The sequence below is a fragment of the Podarcis melisellensis genome (genome assembly GCF_964234715.1).
Source record: "Podarcis melisellensis genome assembly, chromosome: 7".
In the NCBI taxonomy this organism is placed as follows: domain Eukaryota; kingdom Metazoa; phylum Chordata; class Lepidosauria; order Squamata; family Lacertidae; genus Podarcis; species Podarcis melisellensis.
In genome coordinates, this window is record NC_138539.1 from 66,914,303 (window position 1) to 66,932,158 (window position 17,856).

Below are 17,856 nucleotides of genomic sequence, written 5' to 3' on the forward strand. Positions count from 1 at the left end.
GAGCTCCCGTTGCTCGGTCCCTGCTCCTGCCAACCTAGCAGTTCGAAAGCATGTCAAAGTGCAAGTAGATGAATAGATACCAATCCAGCGGGAAGGTAAATGGTGTTTCCGTGTGCTGCTCTGGTTCACCAGAAGCGGCTTAGTCATTCTGGCCACATGACCCAGAAGCTGTATGCTGGCTCCCTCGGCCAGTAAAGCGAGATGCAACCCCAGAGTCGGTCACGACTGGACCTAATGGTCAGGGGCCCCTTTACCTTTTTAGTTCCATCCTAAGAACTTTTTGATTTGGGCTTTCTGTGAACTAATCCGCTTGTCAACAGCTGGTTGAAATTTTGCTTTGTCTGCCTTGCATTGCAAAAGCTGGCAAACAGTTTGCAGTAGTTTAAATTGAAACCGCAACCCCAGAATCGGTCACAACTGGACCTAATGGTCAGGGGTCCCTTTACCTTTAAACTTCTGAGGTCAACTTGCTGGTGGCGAGACAGCGACAGATGCAAGAGTGGCCCCTTTTTAAAAACTGTTTTTTAATACAATAGGCCAGTTTCTTCGCATGTCCCACTATATTTTCCATCCATACAAGCAAGACGTGTCATCGGAGTCCAAGCACACGTTCCAGCCTGGCAAAAACAGTCAAGTGGGGTCCAAAGCAAGGCTGGTGAGGGGAAAAGGGGTGTGGCTAGGGAGAAGTTGTGCGCTTTGGAGAGTCCTAAGAGCCAGATAGAGATGTCTAGACTAGAGGGTCAAATTTGACCCATGGGGCCTGAGGCTCCCCCTCTCCACCTTATCTGGGCCTTCCTTCCTTCCCCTATTGCTATCTAGTGGTAGAACGTTTACATTTGATGTAACAGGGACACGGGTGGTGCTGTGGTCTAAACCACCGAGCCTCTTGGGCTTGCCGATCAGAAGGTCAGCGGTTCAAATCCGTGCAACGGGGTGAGGTCCCATTACTCTGTCCCAGCTCCTACCAACCTAGCAGTTCGAAAGCACACCAGTTCAAGTAGATAAATAGGTACTGCTGTGGCGTGAAGGTAAACGCCGTTTCCGTACACTCTGGTTTCCGTCACGGTGCTCTGTTGCGCCAGAAGTGGTTTAGTTATGCTGGCCACAAGACCCGGAAAACTGTCCGTGGACAAACGCCAGCTCCCTTGGCCTGAAATGAGATGAGCGCTGCAACCCCATAGTCTCCTTTGACTGAACTTAACTGTCCAGGGGTCCTTTACCTTTTACACTTTATTTTTCAATTCATTTCTAAGTTTCATCACTGGTAGTTGGGTTTGTCTATGAAAGTTGGGTTTGAACCCAGTTGTGAGTCAGTCTTGAGAGCAATACGGTTATAATGGTTGTTTCCTTTCTATAGGTTTCTCTTTGCAGCAAGCTGATTCGCCTTGCTTTGGAAGGACTCTCATATTATCATACGTACGACAGGTTTTTCCTGGGCTTCAGTGTCACCATGGGTTTTGTGGGCTGGACACTTTATGTCATTTTGATTATTACAAAGATGCATACTGATCTGACGAGGAGTATCACAAATAAAGAGGTAAGTTCAGCTCTGCCACTTCTGGGGTCTGCCTGCTTAATAATAATAATAATAATAATAATAATTTATTACTTATACTCCACCCATCCGGGCGGGCCTCTCCAGCTGCTCTGGGCAGCTTCCAACAGGATACTAAAAACACAATAACACATCAAGCATTAAAAACTTCCCTAAACAGGGCTGCTTTCAGATGTCTTCTAAAAGTCAGATAGTTGTTTTATTTCCTTGATGTTTGATGGGAGGGCGTTCCACAGGGCGGGCACCACTACCAAGAAGGCCCTCTGCCTGGCTCCCTGCTTCTTGCAGTGAGGGAATCGCCAGAAGGCCCTCAGAGCTGGACCTCAGTGTCTGGGCTGAACAATGGGCCTGGAGACACCCCTTCAGGTATACTGGGCTGAGGCTGTTTATGGCATTTTCTGTAGCAAGTTAGCTCAGTGTCTGTCTTGGCAGGCCTACACAGGTATTGTTATTTATTACATTTATATCTTGTACTTTCACCTGAGTAGAGCTGAGAGTGGCAAAAAAACACACACAAAAACAACACACAAGTGTCAAGGGGGGAAAAGGTCTTAAAAACAGTGCTGGATCAACCAGTGTTTTTCCAGCATTTATTCATCTGCAATAAATGTTAAACCAATGTTAAGGAGAAGGGGGCTACCTCTTTCTCATACATCTGACACAAAAATAATCCTATGACATGTTTCCTGGTATCTCATGCATCTAGTTAAATAGGAAGGAAAAACGGTTTTCTCTGACAAGTACTCAAACACATATGCAGAGTTGAAAAGATGAACTGAGAGCAAAGACGTTATGCTGTGGAAAAATTAAACCTCTGAAAACCTTTCATTGTGAAAGGATTTGCTTTGTTTGCTGACACGAAGGAAGATCGCTGTTTTCTTAGCATTTCCCAATAAATTCATGTGAGCAGAGCCTTGACCTTTTGCAAAGTACAGTGTAAGATGAGATAAGCTGGGCTGATTAATTATTCTAAATAATTCAAAGAATACTTAGAGACAAAATGTTTCATACCTTGTGTTTAGTCTCAAATATCCTCTCCCTGTACGATTCTGAAGAATATTTAAAGATGTAATTTTAGAGCTCTGAATTTCCGGAGGTGTTTGAGAGTATTACATATTACATCTCTAAATATTTTTAAGCATCTGAGAGTAAATTATTTAAAATGTTCGAATTGCTTTTTAAACAATGGGGTTCGTATCCCTTGGAGCTCACAAGAGCAAATTGGATTTTTTTAAAAAGGTGCCATACCACTTCTCACTACTTATAATTATATCCTACCTTTCTTTCAAAGAATTTGAGGTAGAATATGTGGCTTCCCTGTTTTTATCCTCACAACAGCCCTGTGAGGTAGGTTAGGCTAAGATGTTGTCATTGGCCAAAGATCACCTCGTGCACTTTATGGAATGAATGGGAGATTCGAACTGTGGTCTCCATAGTCTTGGGTCTGACACTCTAACCACCAAGCTACACTGATTCCTTAGAACATGTGTATGCCTTCATTTCCCCACAGATGAATCGTGGTAGAGTTTATATTTCTGGATGTATATGGGTGCAATTTCACAAACAAGTGTCTTATTTTTTTTAATCTGCATCGTTCGGCAGGGGGAATAATATGTACATATACAGGAAATTTCCTAGGACAGGCATAGGCAAACTCAGCCCTCCAGATGCTTTGGGACTACAACTCCCATCATCCCCAACCACTGGTCCTGTTAGCTAGGGATGATGGGAGTTGTAGTCCCAAAACATCTGGAGGGCTGAGTTTGCCTGTGCCTGCCAAGGATAACATTAGAGATAGTAAAAGGTAGATGTTGGATTTTTTCTGTGCTCTTTCCTCATATATATTGTGCTTGTTTGTATCTGCCTAGCATTGTTTTTCAAATCAGCATATGAAATTCCCATATTATTGGTATATACAGTCATACCTGGGTTGTCAAACTCCCTGGAACTTAGACGTTTTGGCTCGCAAATGCCGCAAACCCGGAAGTGATTGTTCTGGTTTGTGAACGTTCTTTTGGAACCTGAACGTCTGACAGGGCTTCCGCAGCTTCTGATTGGCTACAGGAGCTTCCTGCAGCCCATCAGAAGCCGCGATTTGGTTTTTGAACATCTTGGAAGTCGAATGGACATCCGGAAGGGATTACATTTAACTTCCAAGGTACGACTGTATTCTCATTTAGGCAGATTTGAATTTTCAGTGATATAAATCCTTAATGGAAGAAATGTTTTTTAGAAACTTAAGTTTCCTTAAAGTTATTTACACAGATGCTGGTTTTTGTGATTTGTGGAATGTTTTGATTTACAAGTGCACTGCCAGAATAACTACTAAAAATTAATTTGTTCAAAGAGAAGGAATTCATTCTCTCTCCCCCACCCCCAACTCCCTCTCTCTGATCATGATCCCGCAAAGCTGTATATTCGGTCTGTCCCATGAATTTTGTCGAGGAAAGTGTATATGTCAGATAGATGCATGCTTCTTCTACAGACTGGAGTAGGCCTTTCAGAGAGCAGAGCTCCATGTACGCAATACACAATACTCTTGCTCCTGTAAGGATGGAACTAGACATTGCAAGACAAGAACACTTCTGAAAATGGCAACCTTATATAGAGTTCGCCTCCTCCCTAGGGTATATAAGTGAAACTTGGCAGTGTCCCTTTGTTATCACAGTGGCACTGTTGGTTTGTAACACTGATTGGAAAGCCTAGCTAGGCAGATTAGCCTGTGAGCAAGCTGTGTGCTGATGCATGCAGCTCAAGCGATCCCCGCTTGGCTCCTGCCTTCCTTGAGCAGCAAAACAGAACCACAAGTTGCGGCCGGCTTAGCAATTACATCTGAACCAAAACCTGTGGTCTGCTTCTTCTCAACAAACCTTGAGCAGGAAGCCGAGGTTTGTTTTTATGCTCTGTTAAGGCCCGGAGCAAAGCACAGGGTTCTTGAGCCATGTACATGAGTACACAGTGTGTTCACAGAATAATTTCCCTCACTATGCTTTGAGGCAAGAGTTTAGAACTGAGCATGGCAGCTGTTTCCACCTGATTCTGTTCTGTATCGTCGGTGGTTGCTGATGATGCAGGAGAGAGGAACAACAGAGAAATGCGTGGCGTTGGAGATGTCAGGACACAATGGCATTTCATTATGTGTTATGGAGTTGGCTAATTCAACATGGACCCCAACCCCTCTTTATGATAGTATGTAGTTCCATCCTGGGACGCAGGTGGTGCTGTGGGTTAAACCACAGAGCCTAGAACTTGTCGATCAGAAGGTCGGCGGTTCGAATCCCCGCAATGGGGTGAGCTCCCGTTGCTCGGTCCCTGCTCCTGCCAACCTAGCAGTTCGAAAGCACGTCAAAGTGCAAGTAGATAAATAGGTACCGTTCCGGCAGGAAGGTAAATGGCGTTACTGTGCGCTGCTCTGGTTCGCCAGAAGCGGCTTAGTCATGCTGGCCACATTACCCGGAAGCTGTATGCCGGCTCCCTCGGCCAGTAAAGCAAGATGAACATCGCAACCCCAGAGTCGGTCATGACTGGACCTAATGGTCAGGGGTCCCTTTACCTTTTTAGTTCCATCCTAAGAACTTTTTGATTTGGGCTTTCTGTGAACTAACCCGCTTGTCAACAGCTTGTTGAAATTTTGCCTTGTCTGCCTAGCATTGCATAAGCTGGCAAACAGTTTGCAGTAGTTTAATCTGAAACATTAAAATAAAATATTTGCAATGTTAAAGTAATATTTACAAGTACTTGTTTTATTTTCAGGGAGCCGGTTGTCTTTTCCAGTATACGTTTCTCGCTGTCGGGGTGTTAATCGCCATTTTCCTGCTCATTCAAAGCTTGCCTTGGACTTATTACATATATTGTCTGTTACCAGTCCCGATATGGTACGCAGTTTTGAAAGAGTAAGTTTTTTAAAAAGGAGGTAGGGAATCTGTATGGCTGCATTTGAAGTTGATCAAGAGGAAGCAAAAAGGCAAAGAAAGCTTTTGAACTGATGAGTAATACCTTCTAAAGTGGCCTGATATCTATCTATCTATCTATTTATTTAAAGTATAATTCTGCTCCTAAGAAATATTGTAAAATGGTGTACCAAGGAAGTCAAACAACAAGATCAAATCATATGGCATATAAAGCAAAGGGGGAAAAATAGATAAAACATCAGAAGTTGTGTGATACAGCTTTCAGTCGTACAGTATCCACCCAAATTCTACGTTCACTAACTCTTTCAATCACTTCAAGTTAATGCACACTAGCAAGTACCTATTCCCTCACCCTCAGCTTGAAAACCTGCGCAGGAAAAGTTAAAATCTTGCAATATTCATGCGCCATCCACACAAAAATAAAAGTGTGAATACGCTGCTGATGAGCAAGTGCTTTTAATATGGCAGAAAGGTAGTTGAATAACACGATCCCCTACTTTCTGAGCAGCAAATTACCTGATGTGTGCTTTTTTATTTTTGATTGGGTAAATTGTTCTGTAGACTCTATGCAATAAAATTTGATCGGCATTGTTATTTATGGTTGTTTTTTGTGTGTGGCTCCTGCTGTGCAGTGAACCACATTCTGTAGGCTAGTACAATATGTATTGATTGCGGACAGAGTAGCAGTTCATTGTCAGAAGTGCCAACATTTCGTTTCATTTGATATTCCGCCTTCGTGGAATGGTTGAGGGAAAGGGCAAACTGGGCATTTGAACTATGTGTAGCGGGAGAGGATGAAGGAAGTGGTGTGTCTGGACTCTGAGTGAGAGATAGGAAAGTCTGCAGAATTTAATCCTGCTCTCTAGCTACTGAAGGCACCCCTCTGATCCAGGCTACATATGATGTCTTTCGTCTTTCTAAGTTCACTGTCTTGTACACTGATGTATACGAAGCAGAAACCTGTGCCACGCAAAATTTGAACTGGCCCAAAGTAGATAATTCAAGTCATGTCGGTAAATAGTTATTCTCTCGTTTCATGCTGCACTGGAAACTGCTGTTTCCAGTTCATAGGCATTGAGGTTAGGTGACAATCTATGTACTTTCTGATCTGATAAAAAATAATAATTGCCTAATGTAATCTTTTCATACAGATACCCAGTTATTCAGAGACTAGTCGCATCTTTTGTGAACTTTCAGCCAGCTCACCTTGCTGGATTTTTACTCGTTTGCATCCTGGGAATTGAAATATTAGTAAGTGATACACCTAATTATTGTTTTTCATTAAATTAGCTTCCATTACTTCATTGGAAACCTTAAAAAAAAATCATACATTTAAACTATAATGAAAAGGATGAATACAGAAAATGTTTCGAGAAATTGAAACTGGGCTATGAAGATATTATTTGGGATATTATTTGTTTGAGGAGAATGTCAGTCTTGCTAACATGTCTGTATTTCTCTCCTCTATCTCCATTTCTAAATCTAGGTTTTCTCATTTTTCTATCGCTCCTCCCTCAGTTTTGGCCTGATTATCTTTTCCATGTGGCCATTGGTTACTCAGCAGTGGAAACAAGCAAAGGTATTTAATGTGCAGAGAGATTCTGATTCTTTTACTTATTTAAGATATTTTCACCCCATTCTTCAGCCGAAAAGCATCCCAGGGTGGCTTATAGATCCAAAAAACATGAGACGGTCCTTTCCCTCAGGCTTGCAATCGAAAAGCCACGATCCAAAAGTGGTGGTGGGGAGAAAAACAAGCAAATTCAGGCACCAGTTCTTAAAAGTTGCACAATTCTTGTAGCAGCCAGCTGGTCACTACACAAAATCCATGTGGATCCTAAGTCCTTTTCTGCTTTAATGTCACAGAGCTTTAAGTACGTTCTTGAGAATAGGGTTCAAAGGCTTCTCTAATTTCAGGTTTAAGGTGCTAGTTTTAACCTTTAAAGCCCTATACGGCCTAGGACCCTCGTGCCTACGGGACTGCCTCTCCTGGTATGTCTCATGGAGGACCTTATGGTCTCCAAACAAAAACATATTGATGGTCCTGCGCCACTGAGAAACATTTAAGAGTGCGAAGGATAACTCTTAAATGACGTGTGAGGCAGAAGGTTGGATTTGATGCAGGCATATTTTTTTTGAGGATTCGGAGACCTCCAAATGGCAATTTTGACATGACCTCACCTGAACCCTGCTGTTTCCACTTCGTATTTCAGTTCCCATAATTAGTTTTATTCGCACACGTGACTCATTTATTTGGTGTTTCTTTTCATTGCTGTAGACCATCGTGCTAAGCTGGATTCTTTCGTGTTTGCTTCTGGCAGTCTTCCCCTTGATGCCTGTTGTAGGAAGAAAGCCAAGCTTCTCTCTAGTGTAAGAGCACAAATAAAATTATTCCGAGCCTCCTTTGGCATGCACAGATTTCGTTTTCATTGGGCGGGGAATATGTTATTGAAAGCGTATCACCACTATTGTGGAATTCCAGAATTTAAATAAGGTAATTGTGGAGGAAATGCATGGGTTTTTTGTTTTTTTCAACGAGGTTTGTTATTGAAAACTTCATTTTTGGAGCACTGCTCTCCTCTTTGCTGGAGAAAGGCATCCCAGAGTGGTTTCTCTCTATAAATGTATCCCTCCTTGGGGGAAATCCTATCCTCGTTTCAGTCTTTTTTCAGAATAGAATTAGATATTTCCAGTGGCGTAGCGTGGGTTGTCAGCACCCGGGGCAAGGCAAGTAATTTGCACCCCCTAACCCGTGGATTTGCGCCCCCTAACCCTAACCCCCAGATATTGCGGCCGGTGCGGCCGGTCCCCCCTGCACCCCCCACGCTACGCCACTGGATATTTCTAATAGCTCCTACTAGTTGTAGAGCTATGAGCTCTATGGAGACCTTTCCCCCCTTTCTCTACTTCCCTGCCATGAAGAGGGAAAGCCACTGAAACAGCATTGTTGGGGACTGCCTTCTGGGTCCTGGGAGCAGAGGGGAAGAACAGAAGTTAGAGGCCTGCAATCGCAGTATCGGTGACGTGGTTTGCAGGCTCTTCTCTGCAAACAGAGGGACCGAAGGGCCCGCAAGTGGACTTGGGACCTGGTAGAGTTAGGAGATGCAGTCATTCACTGAGAAAGGAACCAATGTTTATACAACTTTTTTGCTTAGTTACTGGAAGGTAATTCTTCCTCTGTAAATTACCAAGTTAGTGGCTTTTTAAAGTTTTGGCACAATACGGGAAATTGTGAAGTTATGGTGAAACAGAGCCTTGTGAAAGGGAAGGAAGACATCGTCAAAACCTCTTGACTCTGTCTTCCTCCTAGTTCCCAAAAGCTTAGATTAATGTTTTATGCGTGTTGTATAGTTGCCCTTCAGTAACATGATTTCAACTTCATGAAAATAATTCCTAGAGCTATATATTCTTTAAAAAAAATCACACAACCTCACCAATGTCTTATATTTTACAGAACCACAGCAGGGTTGCTGATACTGTTGCTGGCTTCATCTTACCTGGTGACATTCCTCTGGAAACAGAAAAAGAAACACATGCCTTGGAAAGAACTCACAATATACCTCTTTCAGGTCAGTGACTTCTGTAAACATGAATTTTTGATAAGTGTAACTTTCATTTATGCAGTCACTATTTTTTAAAAAATCAGTTCTGCGTATTCTTCTGGGTCAGCTTACCTTTTACCACGAGTTTCTCCACTGATTTGATATTTCTTAAGGCACTTGTCATGATTGGCCACAACGCAGCATCTCCAAGGAGCAAATGTGTTTCTCTAATCTGTCGTGAATGCTAGAACGCTCCACATTTACAAAGGAGGATCTCTGTGTAAGCGACTCATTTTGAGAACTTGCTGTTGAGTGAAGGGAGCCTGCGTCATGATAAATCATGAATTTGCATTTTTGGTCCATTTCTCTGCTACACCCAAACCATGATCTCCTAGTCTGCATTTAACACTAGGTCAGCGGTTGTGGTTTGTTCCCTCTGTGTGCTATTAATAGGTGGAATAGTCCACACCTATAGGAACCAATCCATGCATGGGTCTGACAGTATCTTGCACGTGCTTTTGTGATAGTCTGAGGGCTGACTGCCATCCTTCTTTTCGGGGTTTTGTAAAAACGTTTCAAAAGTGTGTGGAGCAGCTGTTCAGCTCATTGTGACCGTGTGGGTAAAAGTGGCTTTTTAAAATAATAATAAAAAAGCTCCAGGAAGTGTCTTAAGATTATTACGTGCAGCCCTTTCCTGGGCAATTGTACAGTGGTACCTCGGGTTAAGTACTTAATTTGTTCTGGAGGTCCGTTCTTAACCTGAAACTGTTCTTAACCTGAAACACCACTTTAGCTAGTGGGCCCTCCTGCTGCCGCTGCGCCGCTGGAACACGATTTCTGTTCTCATCCTGAAGCAAAGTTCTTAACCTGAAGCACTATTTCTAGGTTAGCGGAGTCTGTAACCTGAAGCGTGTGTAACCTGAAGCGTGTGTAACCTGAAGCATAGGTAACCCGAGGTACTACTATACAGAGAAGCAAAACAGTTCTGGTGCTGCTGCAGAAGGAAGCCAGAGATCTTAACTGGGAAACATAGTTTTCCTGGTGCTTTTCTTCCCTTTCCCCCAATTTCTGGAGCAGGAGATGCAGCAGCAGTTGGAAGGCGTTCATGAAGGTGGAGTTAGGCATTTGTATTGGGGAGGAAGTATCTTGAAGCTTGGGCGGGTGGGTTGGAGGAACAGTCAGACCTTGTCGTGGCCCCATTCTAACTTGAATTGGCTCAGAATAAGCCTAACGGTTCTATGATTTTGGGGGGCGGGTAGATTGGTTTCCATTACTATTACTTACCGGGGCTATATTTCAAAGCTGCATTGAAAATGCTTTTTGGAGGGAAGCGCAAACAAAACTTTTCAAAGTTACTCGCACAGATCATAAATAAAACCAATGCAGTCCTCTTTTCTTTCTCCAATTTTTCTCGTGTCTGCTTGTTTTGTAAAAAAAAACTTAAAATATTTCCTCTTTGTCCTTCGTGCCAAGAATTCAGGACAAAGATGGTCGTGCAGGGCTGGCACTGGTGGCGTTGGGGGTGGGGGAGAAGATAAAGAACATCCTTGGCTTATGGCCCCAAACTACTTTGTCAAAATAGGTTAAGCTTCATCATTATATAGAGAGTATATTTTCTGAGTATCTGTTGTGTGTTATGAAACCAGGTCATTTCAGAATGTAAACCTACTGTTTTTGCTTAGGCATGAGATGCCATTGAAACTTCCTCCATGAGAATATGCACATATCCACTTTCTCTTAAAGTTCTTTTTTTCTTTTCTTAGTAGACTCAAAGAACTCCCCTCTTATGTCTTAAGTATGCGCGACCTCTAAAACGTAAAAGAAGATACCCATAAAATTGTGCAAGCATGCTGGGGAATAGAGGAGAAATTGTCCCACTAATATATCAGGTCCTATCCACTGTAGATCTATGAATTGTGTACAACCCAGTGTTACACACTGGGACACTCTATTTCTCGTCATGCCAATAGGTTCAGCCCACTTTGCAGTGATATGAGAGAGGGCCATTTCTGCTGTGTTGCCTCAACTGTGAAATTCCCTCTCCCTGAAGGTGTGGATGGGATAAATTAGTTGATACTGTCATTTCAGAGGGTTTCCCCCTGCCCCCTGTGCTGCTGTAATTTTTTAATGGTTGGTTTTCTATTGTATTTTATTACTTTATACTGAATGTAGTATGTTGGAAACTGGCCTGAGTTGGCTGTGCGAAGAAGGATGCTCTAGAAATCTGATAAATAAATAGCAAAACACCAAAATTCTCAGTATCAGCATGCCTGCACTTACCTGGAATTAAGTGCCATTGAACTCGACGGTGCTTGTTTCTGACAGCACAAGCTCAATTTGTACACTGAGCTTTAGCAAAAGTTCAGCCAGACGAGATGCAAACTTTGGTGTTTAATTAAAAATGCAAACCACCTTGCGAAGAAAAATTAATATTTAAACTGCTAGCTTGAAGTAGAAACCCCATCAAAGAAAAGGAAGGGCGCACCCAGCCTCTACTTGCTTATTTTCTCCTTTTTTTATTTTACTTCATTTAAACTGTCACATGCAGATATAAAAGCATGGTTATTTCCTGATTCACTTGCTTGAGTAAAGCGAGTCCTTCAGTTATCTTGATGTACTGGCAGAAAGCGTCATCCCTTCTGCTCTGGAAAAAATCCCAGAGCTATACTTCCCTTTTATCACACCCATCTATAATATGAAAATAAGAAGACTGGCTTATACCTTAACACTGATGCTGTAAGATTACTGTGACAATGTGTGTGAAGCACTTAGGAAAAGGTGCTCTGTTATAAATATTTAATTATTTCCAGTTGGAGATTATGTATAAATCGGAGCTACTGTCAACATATTTCTCATGAATTCCGTTAGAAAATTTTGAAGCGTGGCTCATCACAGGGTTGAAAATATTCCAGTTCCAGTGGATTGCATATTAATTATTGCTACCCAGCATACATGTAAAAAGAAAATCTGCTGTAGGCTGGCCCTAATAGGTACTAAATATAATTTTTCAAAACATGGTAGTTCTCGGCAAGAGTTTAATTTCTCCCCGAAGCATGTTCTTCGTTGCCACTAGATGTCACTGTAAATGTGGTATTGATGGAAGAATTAGGGAGCTAAACTGATTAAGATAAAAAGCAAAACGGATTGCAACCATGTAATTTGCCACAACCTTGTAATTAAAGTCACCTTTTTACTTTCTTTGAAATACTTCGCTTTATCCTTGTTTTCCCTGCCTGTTTTCCTCTCTCCTTGTGACCTGAGTTGGCTCAGACTGATTTGGCATGCTGGCTTTGCCACAAAACAAACCTCTAGGATTGAAAACAGTTCAAATGACACCCACAAAGAATCCAAATGGGTTTCCAACCGAGCCATCTCCGGGGGAATTTTATTTGGCTACAGTAAATAAGGACCGTAAATTAGGAGTCAATAACTTCCTCTAAGAGAATTGTGATTAAGTTGTATAACCTTTTAAAGGAAAGCAGTCCTACCCTCAGGATTAATGTTTGCAAATCCATCTTCAGTTTAGCTAATATAATAAACTGTGTTTAGCCTTATATTTTCGCTGTTTGATGCATGCCTTGGCTAAATGCTAAACTGAGTCCATTGTAGTGTAAAAGGTAAAGGTAAAGGGACCCCGACCATTAGGTCCACTCGCGGACGACTCTGGGGTTGCGGCGCTCATCTCGCTCTATAGGCCGAGGGAGCCGGCTTTTGTCCGCAGACAGCTTCCGGGTCATGTGGCAGCATGACTAAGCTGCTTCTGGCGAACCAGAGCAGCGCATGGAAACGCAGTTTACCTTCCCGCCAGAGCAGTACCTATTTATCTACAGTGGTACCTCAGGTTAAGAACTTAATTCGTTCTGGAGGTCTGTTCTTAACCTGAAACTGTTCTTAACCTGAGGTACCACTTTAGCTAATGGGGCCTCTTGCTGCTACCACGTGATTTCTGTTCTCATCCTGAAGCAAAGTTCTTAACCTGAGGTACTATGTTTGGGTTAGCAGAGTCTGTAACCTAAAGTGTCTGTAACCTAAAGCGTCTGTAACCCGAGGCACCACTGTACTTGAACTTTGATGGGCTTTTGAACTGCTAGGTTGGCAGGAGCAGGGACCGAGGAATGGGAGCTCACCCCGTCACAGGGATTCGAATTGCCGACCTTCTGATCGGCAAGTCCTAGGCTCTGTGGTTTAGACCACAGTGCCACCCACGTCCCTTATTGTAATGTAAAGCTACAGTCAAATTGGGCAAAACAAAAAAAAACAGTCAAATTGGGATCTGGCTTTGGCTAAATTATCTGGAAGCTCTCAGGTGGGAAGGCTCTCCTTATCCTGTTTGTTGCATTAAGAACCTTTAAAGAGGTTCCTCAGCTGACAGTATTGTGCATGAGGTTAACACTTCCAAGGAATGAAGGAATATGATGAGTTGGACAGCCACGACAGCTGTAAGATGGCAGGTTTTAGTTGTGAATGAGAAGGGAAGCTGCCTCTGTTTATCTCCACGTCAAGGCCATTTCACACACTGCACAGTAGTAGCAAACTATCAGGAATATTTTATGTTATCGCTGCCAAACAAAATCAAGAGCTGCTTGAGGGGCACATGTACTTGTGTGGCAGATACACTTGTAAACGTTTATTCACTGTTTAAATGAACATTCAAAACATCTTGGGGCATTGGTGCCACTCCCTGGGCCCCTGGGTGCCTGAGCACCCACAAAGTTCCCCATGAAGGGCCAGGCACCCACAAATTTTCATGCCAGGGCTATGCACGCTGCATGGCACCCATGGCCCCAGGAAACCACTGTTGCGGGGCCAAGTTGGCACTCCTTTTTGGAATTTTCTAGAAACACTCCTGTCTTGGTGTATACCTAGTATGTCATGTGCAAAGTGGTCCTACGTTTGCTGAAAGAAGCAAAAGCCTTTGTGAGCTGTTGACTTCCCTCCCCACAACCCCAAATGCAATTTAGTTAGCTTTGGTATTGGGAAACTCTGAAAAATTCAAATTCTGCAGAGATAATTACATCTAACTTAAACATTAATCCTCTGCCATTTTCCTGGATTCTTGAATGAGCCCTAAACACGACTACCAAGCCGTTTCTGTGAAGCCAAATAAATAGACATTTATTTAATTGTTTGCATTAATCAGGCTGCACAAAATCATACTGCTTCATATTCTACATTTTGTTTGATTTTTTCACTCACAACACCTATCTCTCTTGAGCTCTGTGAAGCTTCTCAAATATATTCCTTAGAAAGAAAGAAAGAAAGAAAGAAAGAAAGAAAGAAAGAAAGAAAGAAAGAAATAGAGAGAGAGAGAGAGAACCCAATAAAATGGCAAACTTCTGTGAGTTTTTTGTTGTTGGTACCAACATAGAACACAAATACTGTTGTAAGAACAGCCTTGATCAGCCTAAAACAGGACTGTTTTGGCTTCCACACAGCATTCCCACCCCACCCTCAGTGTGTATAGTACATTTTCATAATGGAAAAGATAAATTTAATGTTGCTCTATATGTTTGCAGAGCAAACAGATCCACCCCAGCTTCCATCTTTTTGTGGTGTTGCTGAATAAACATGTTTGGGAACAACTGAGTACAGATGCCTTCCGGGTTGGAATTACCTGGGTACATTTTTTGTGTTACATATTTAAATGTATCTAGCCTAGTAAGCTCTTCGCATTGACTTCTTCCTCTCCTTATCGGCTGTTATGGGTGAGGTCTGCCATGTAAGAAAAAGGCCTAGTGAAGCCTTCATTTTATTACTGGATTCTTCCAGCCTCTCTTCCCCGATGCCTTTAAATATTTGCCTGTTCCCAAATATTAGCTGCTATTTTCTAAAACTAGATTTAACTGATTTGCTTCTGCTGTACTTGAGGGCATTTATTGGGAATCCCTTATAATGAACAGGTCTGTCACTGTGAAGATGGAACAAAAGAAAACAAGCATGTGGCTGCTGTTGTGTGCAACTTTTATAGAAATGAGCGAAATAGAAAATTGATTCAAAATATTTGGGAAGGGCTTTGTTGGCTGATGCTTGGTGACAACACAGACCCACCATCTGGAATTCCCTCCCTTGGGTAATTTGTGAGGAAGAGTTCGTAATGGCCTTTAAATGCCTCTTGAAGACTTACCGGTATACATTTACCCGAGCTTTCCCGGACTCTGACTCTTAATTCTCTATTGTGTACACTGCTCACTTTTATTTGTAATCTATAGTTTATATTTACAGTGGTACCTCCAGTTGCGGACGGGATCCGTTCCAGAGCTCTGGTCGGATCCCGCGGTTTCCGCAACTGGAGGGACCGCTTCTGTGCTAGCGCATGGCGCAATAGAGCACTTCTGCGCATGTGTGTGAGGCAAAACCCAGAAAAATACTTCCGGGTTTGCCACGCACGTATCCCGAAGGATATGCAACTGGAGGTGAATGTAAGTACAGGTACAACTATATTTTGCAAATTTTCTTTACTGCTTAACTGTAAATATAATCTCTATGTGGATATCCTCCCCTTCAAATAAATTAATTTTTTTGGTAAAAAACAATGGGGGGAGTTTAAAAACCCAGCCAGGTGGGCGGGGTATAAATAATAAAATTATTAAACAGTGTACAATAGAAACTAAAGTTACAACTTCATTAGAGATAGGTTTTGTTCTGTTTGGTCCTATTTTTTAGGATTATTGAATGACATTGTTGTACTTCTGTTGTTTTAAAGACAACTGCTTAGAAATATTTGTTATATTAAGTGATATAAAAGACGACTTTCTTTTTTCAAAAAAAGAATTATTTATGATTTTCAGTTATATACATTTAGATAGTTTTACAATCCTAACATTTCAAAACTTGACTTCCTTCCTCTTTCTGCGGTTCCTTAATTATTATTTTTTTACATTTCCTGCATATTCTAAATTAACTTATTTTATTCATCAACTTTAAATATACACTGTTGTGAAACTGCAGGCTATTACAATAATCCTGCTAAAAGACGACTCTTTCGTTGCCTTTTGTGGGAGTGAATTCCATAGGGAGGAGAAAGTGCTTTCTTTTTTCTCCTGTCTTGAATCTTCCAGCATCCCATTACTACAAACTTCATCTGATGTCCCTGAGTTCTAGCATTATGAGACAGGAAGAAATACCGTATTTTTTGCTCCATAAGACACACTTTTCCCCTCCTAAAAAAGTAAGGGGAAATATGTGTGTGTCTTGTGGAGCGAATGCAGGGGGGGAGGCAGGCAGTAAAAGCCCCCAAAAGCCGCACACAAGCTCTGCACGGCTCTTGAGGGCTTTTCTCCAGGACGGAGAAGGGACTGACGTGGCCAGTCAGTCCCTTCTCCCTCGTAGAAAAGCCCGCAGGAGCCGCACGCTCCTTAAAGGGTGTAAGGCTTCTGTGGGCTTTTGCGGGAGGTGGGGGTATTGCCATAGCCATGCTCAGCCTCTCCCTGCCGGAGAGGTTGCGTGCGGCTAAAGAGGAAGCCAAGACAGCCAGCGGGATGGATCCCGCTCGCTGTCTTGGCTTCTTTGCTCTTTGGGGCTGAGGGGAGAAATAAGATTTTTTTTCTTGATTTGCCCCTCTAAAAACTAGGTGTGCCTTATGGTCCGGTGCGCCTTATGGAGCGAAAAATACGGTACTTCACTCTGTCCACTTCATATATTAGATACACCTTTATCATGTCCCTTCTTGTTTCCTCTCTGTACTTAAAAGCCCTGATTTGTGTAAGGGCATTGCAATACAGGCAGTTTTATCTCACGCTTGTTTGTATAGAATTAAATTTGCTGTTTTACTGCCCACACACCCAATTTGGAGAGGCCCTTTGGGAGTGCCTTGTCTTATCCACTCCAAACAGTTCGGTATCACCAGTTTCAGTTCCCTATAGACTCCAGTGAACAGGCAAATGTGGGGCGTAGGCTTGCTGCTCTACCCATACGGCCATCCAGCCGCAAAGTAAGGACGAAGCTGGAAATAACTTCAGTTCCTCTGTAATAAAACTTGATTGATAGACAAACATAAAGTGGAATGGCAGGATGACTCTGGCTAGTGCCTTTACTGGCTGTTGTGGGAAGCTGTTGTTGTGTAGGGCAGGGAAAAGAGAGAGAGAGAGCGAGAGAGAGCCCAGCATATATTACTTAATGCCCTCTCTGTCGATTGTCATATGACGGCACGCCAGGCAAAGTTTTATTAAACCAGCATAGAAACCTGTGCCAGATATCTGCTGCTTTGTGATCTACTCTAATTACCTCTCTAATCTGTAACTCTGTAAGCTTGGAAATGGACTCCTATTGACAGGTCTACCTCTTAAATAAACTTGGTTGAAAGCCTTCTTCCAAAAGTTTGTTTCGTTTCCCTATTTATTCTGCCTAGGTGAAATCAAGCGTGAAATGCAGTTATGCAAGTATGAATCAACAGTTTGCTCTGGGAGTTGCTGAATACTTTACGGTGGCATCCAAAACATAATGGGGTTATACAATACTTAATGCCTCCAAGAAAACATGAGCAACTGAAATATGTTAAACAGTATGTGGTTCCTAGAACTTCTGCATTTTTAGATTTTTTTATGTAGTTCTTAACTTTTCTTGCTGTGCCCAGGCTACTTGGCAAGCTTTTTCCATAATCCTGAACAGTATTACTGAACATTTTTGCAAAAGAGCACTGTTGCTTCATTGCATTGAAACTACTGTATATCTTTTTTCCAAGCAAAGAAAACCAGCCTGACAAAGTGAAAGGATAGATTTTGAATTGTATGTTAAGAACCAAGGACCTTTGGGGAGAGGAAGACATCCTACAAGCCAATTCTGCAGAAAGCTAAATTGAGATGGGGCTGAGGTTTTCCGGTACCATGTAAAACCACAGTAACTGCACAAG

General features: G+C 42.3%; 1 protein-coding gene across 5 annotated transcripts in view; it reads left to right on the plus strand.

Annotated features, from left to right (window-relative positions):
• The window catches only part of PIGN (phosphatidylinositol glycan anchor biosynthesis class N), an 80,768-nt gene that overhangs the window by 32,667 nt on the left and 30,245 nt on the right, over nucleotides 1-17,856 (plus strand). For all 5 annotated transcript variants that reach the window (XM_081918174.1, XM_081918173.1, XM_081918171.1 and 2 more), the window contains 6 exons: nucleotides 1,358-1,537; nucleotides 5,309-5,448; nucleotides 6,618-6,717; nucleotides 6,953-7,045; nucleotides 7,745-7,836; nucleotides 8,921-9,035. In XM_081918174.1, the coding sequence (XP_081774300.1) occupies nucleotides 1,358-1,537; nucleotides 5,309-5,448; nucleotides 6,618-6,717; nucleotides 6,953-7,045; nucleotides 7,745-7,836; nucleotides 8,921-9,035 (720 nt within the window). The remainder of the gene's footprint in view (nucleotides 1-1,357; nucleotides 1,538-5,308; nucleotides 5,449-6,617; nucleotides 6,718-6,952; nucleotides 7,046-7,744; nucleotides 7,837-8,920; nucleotides 9,036-17,856) is intronic.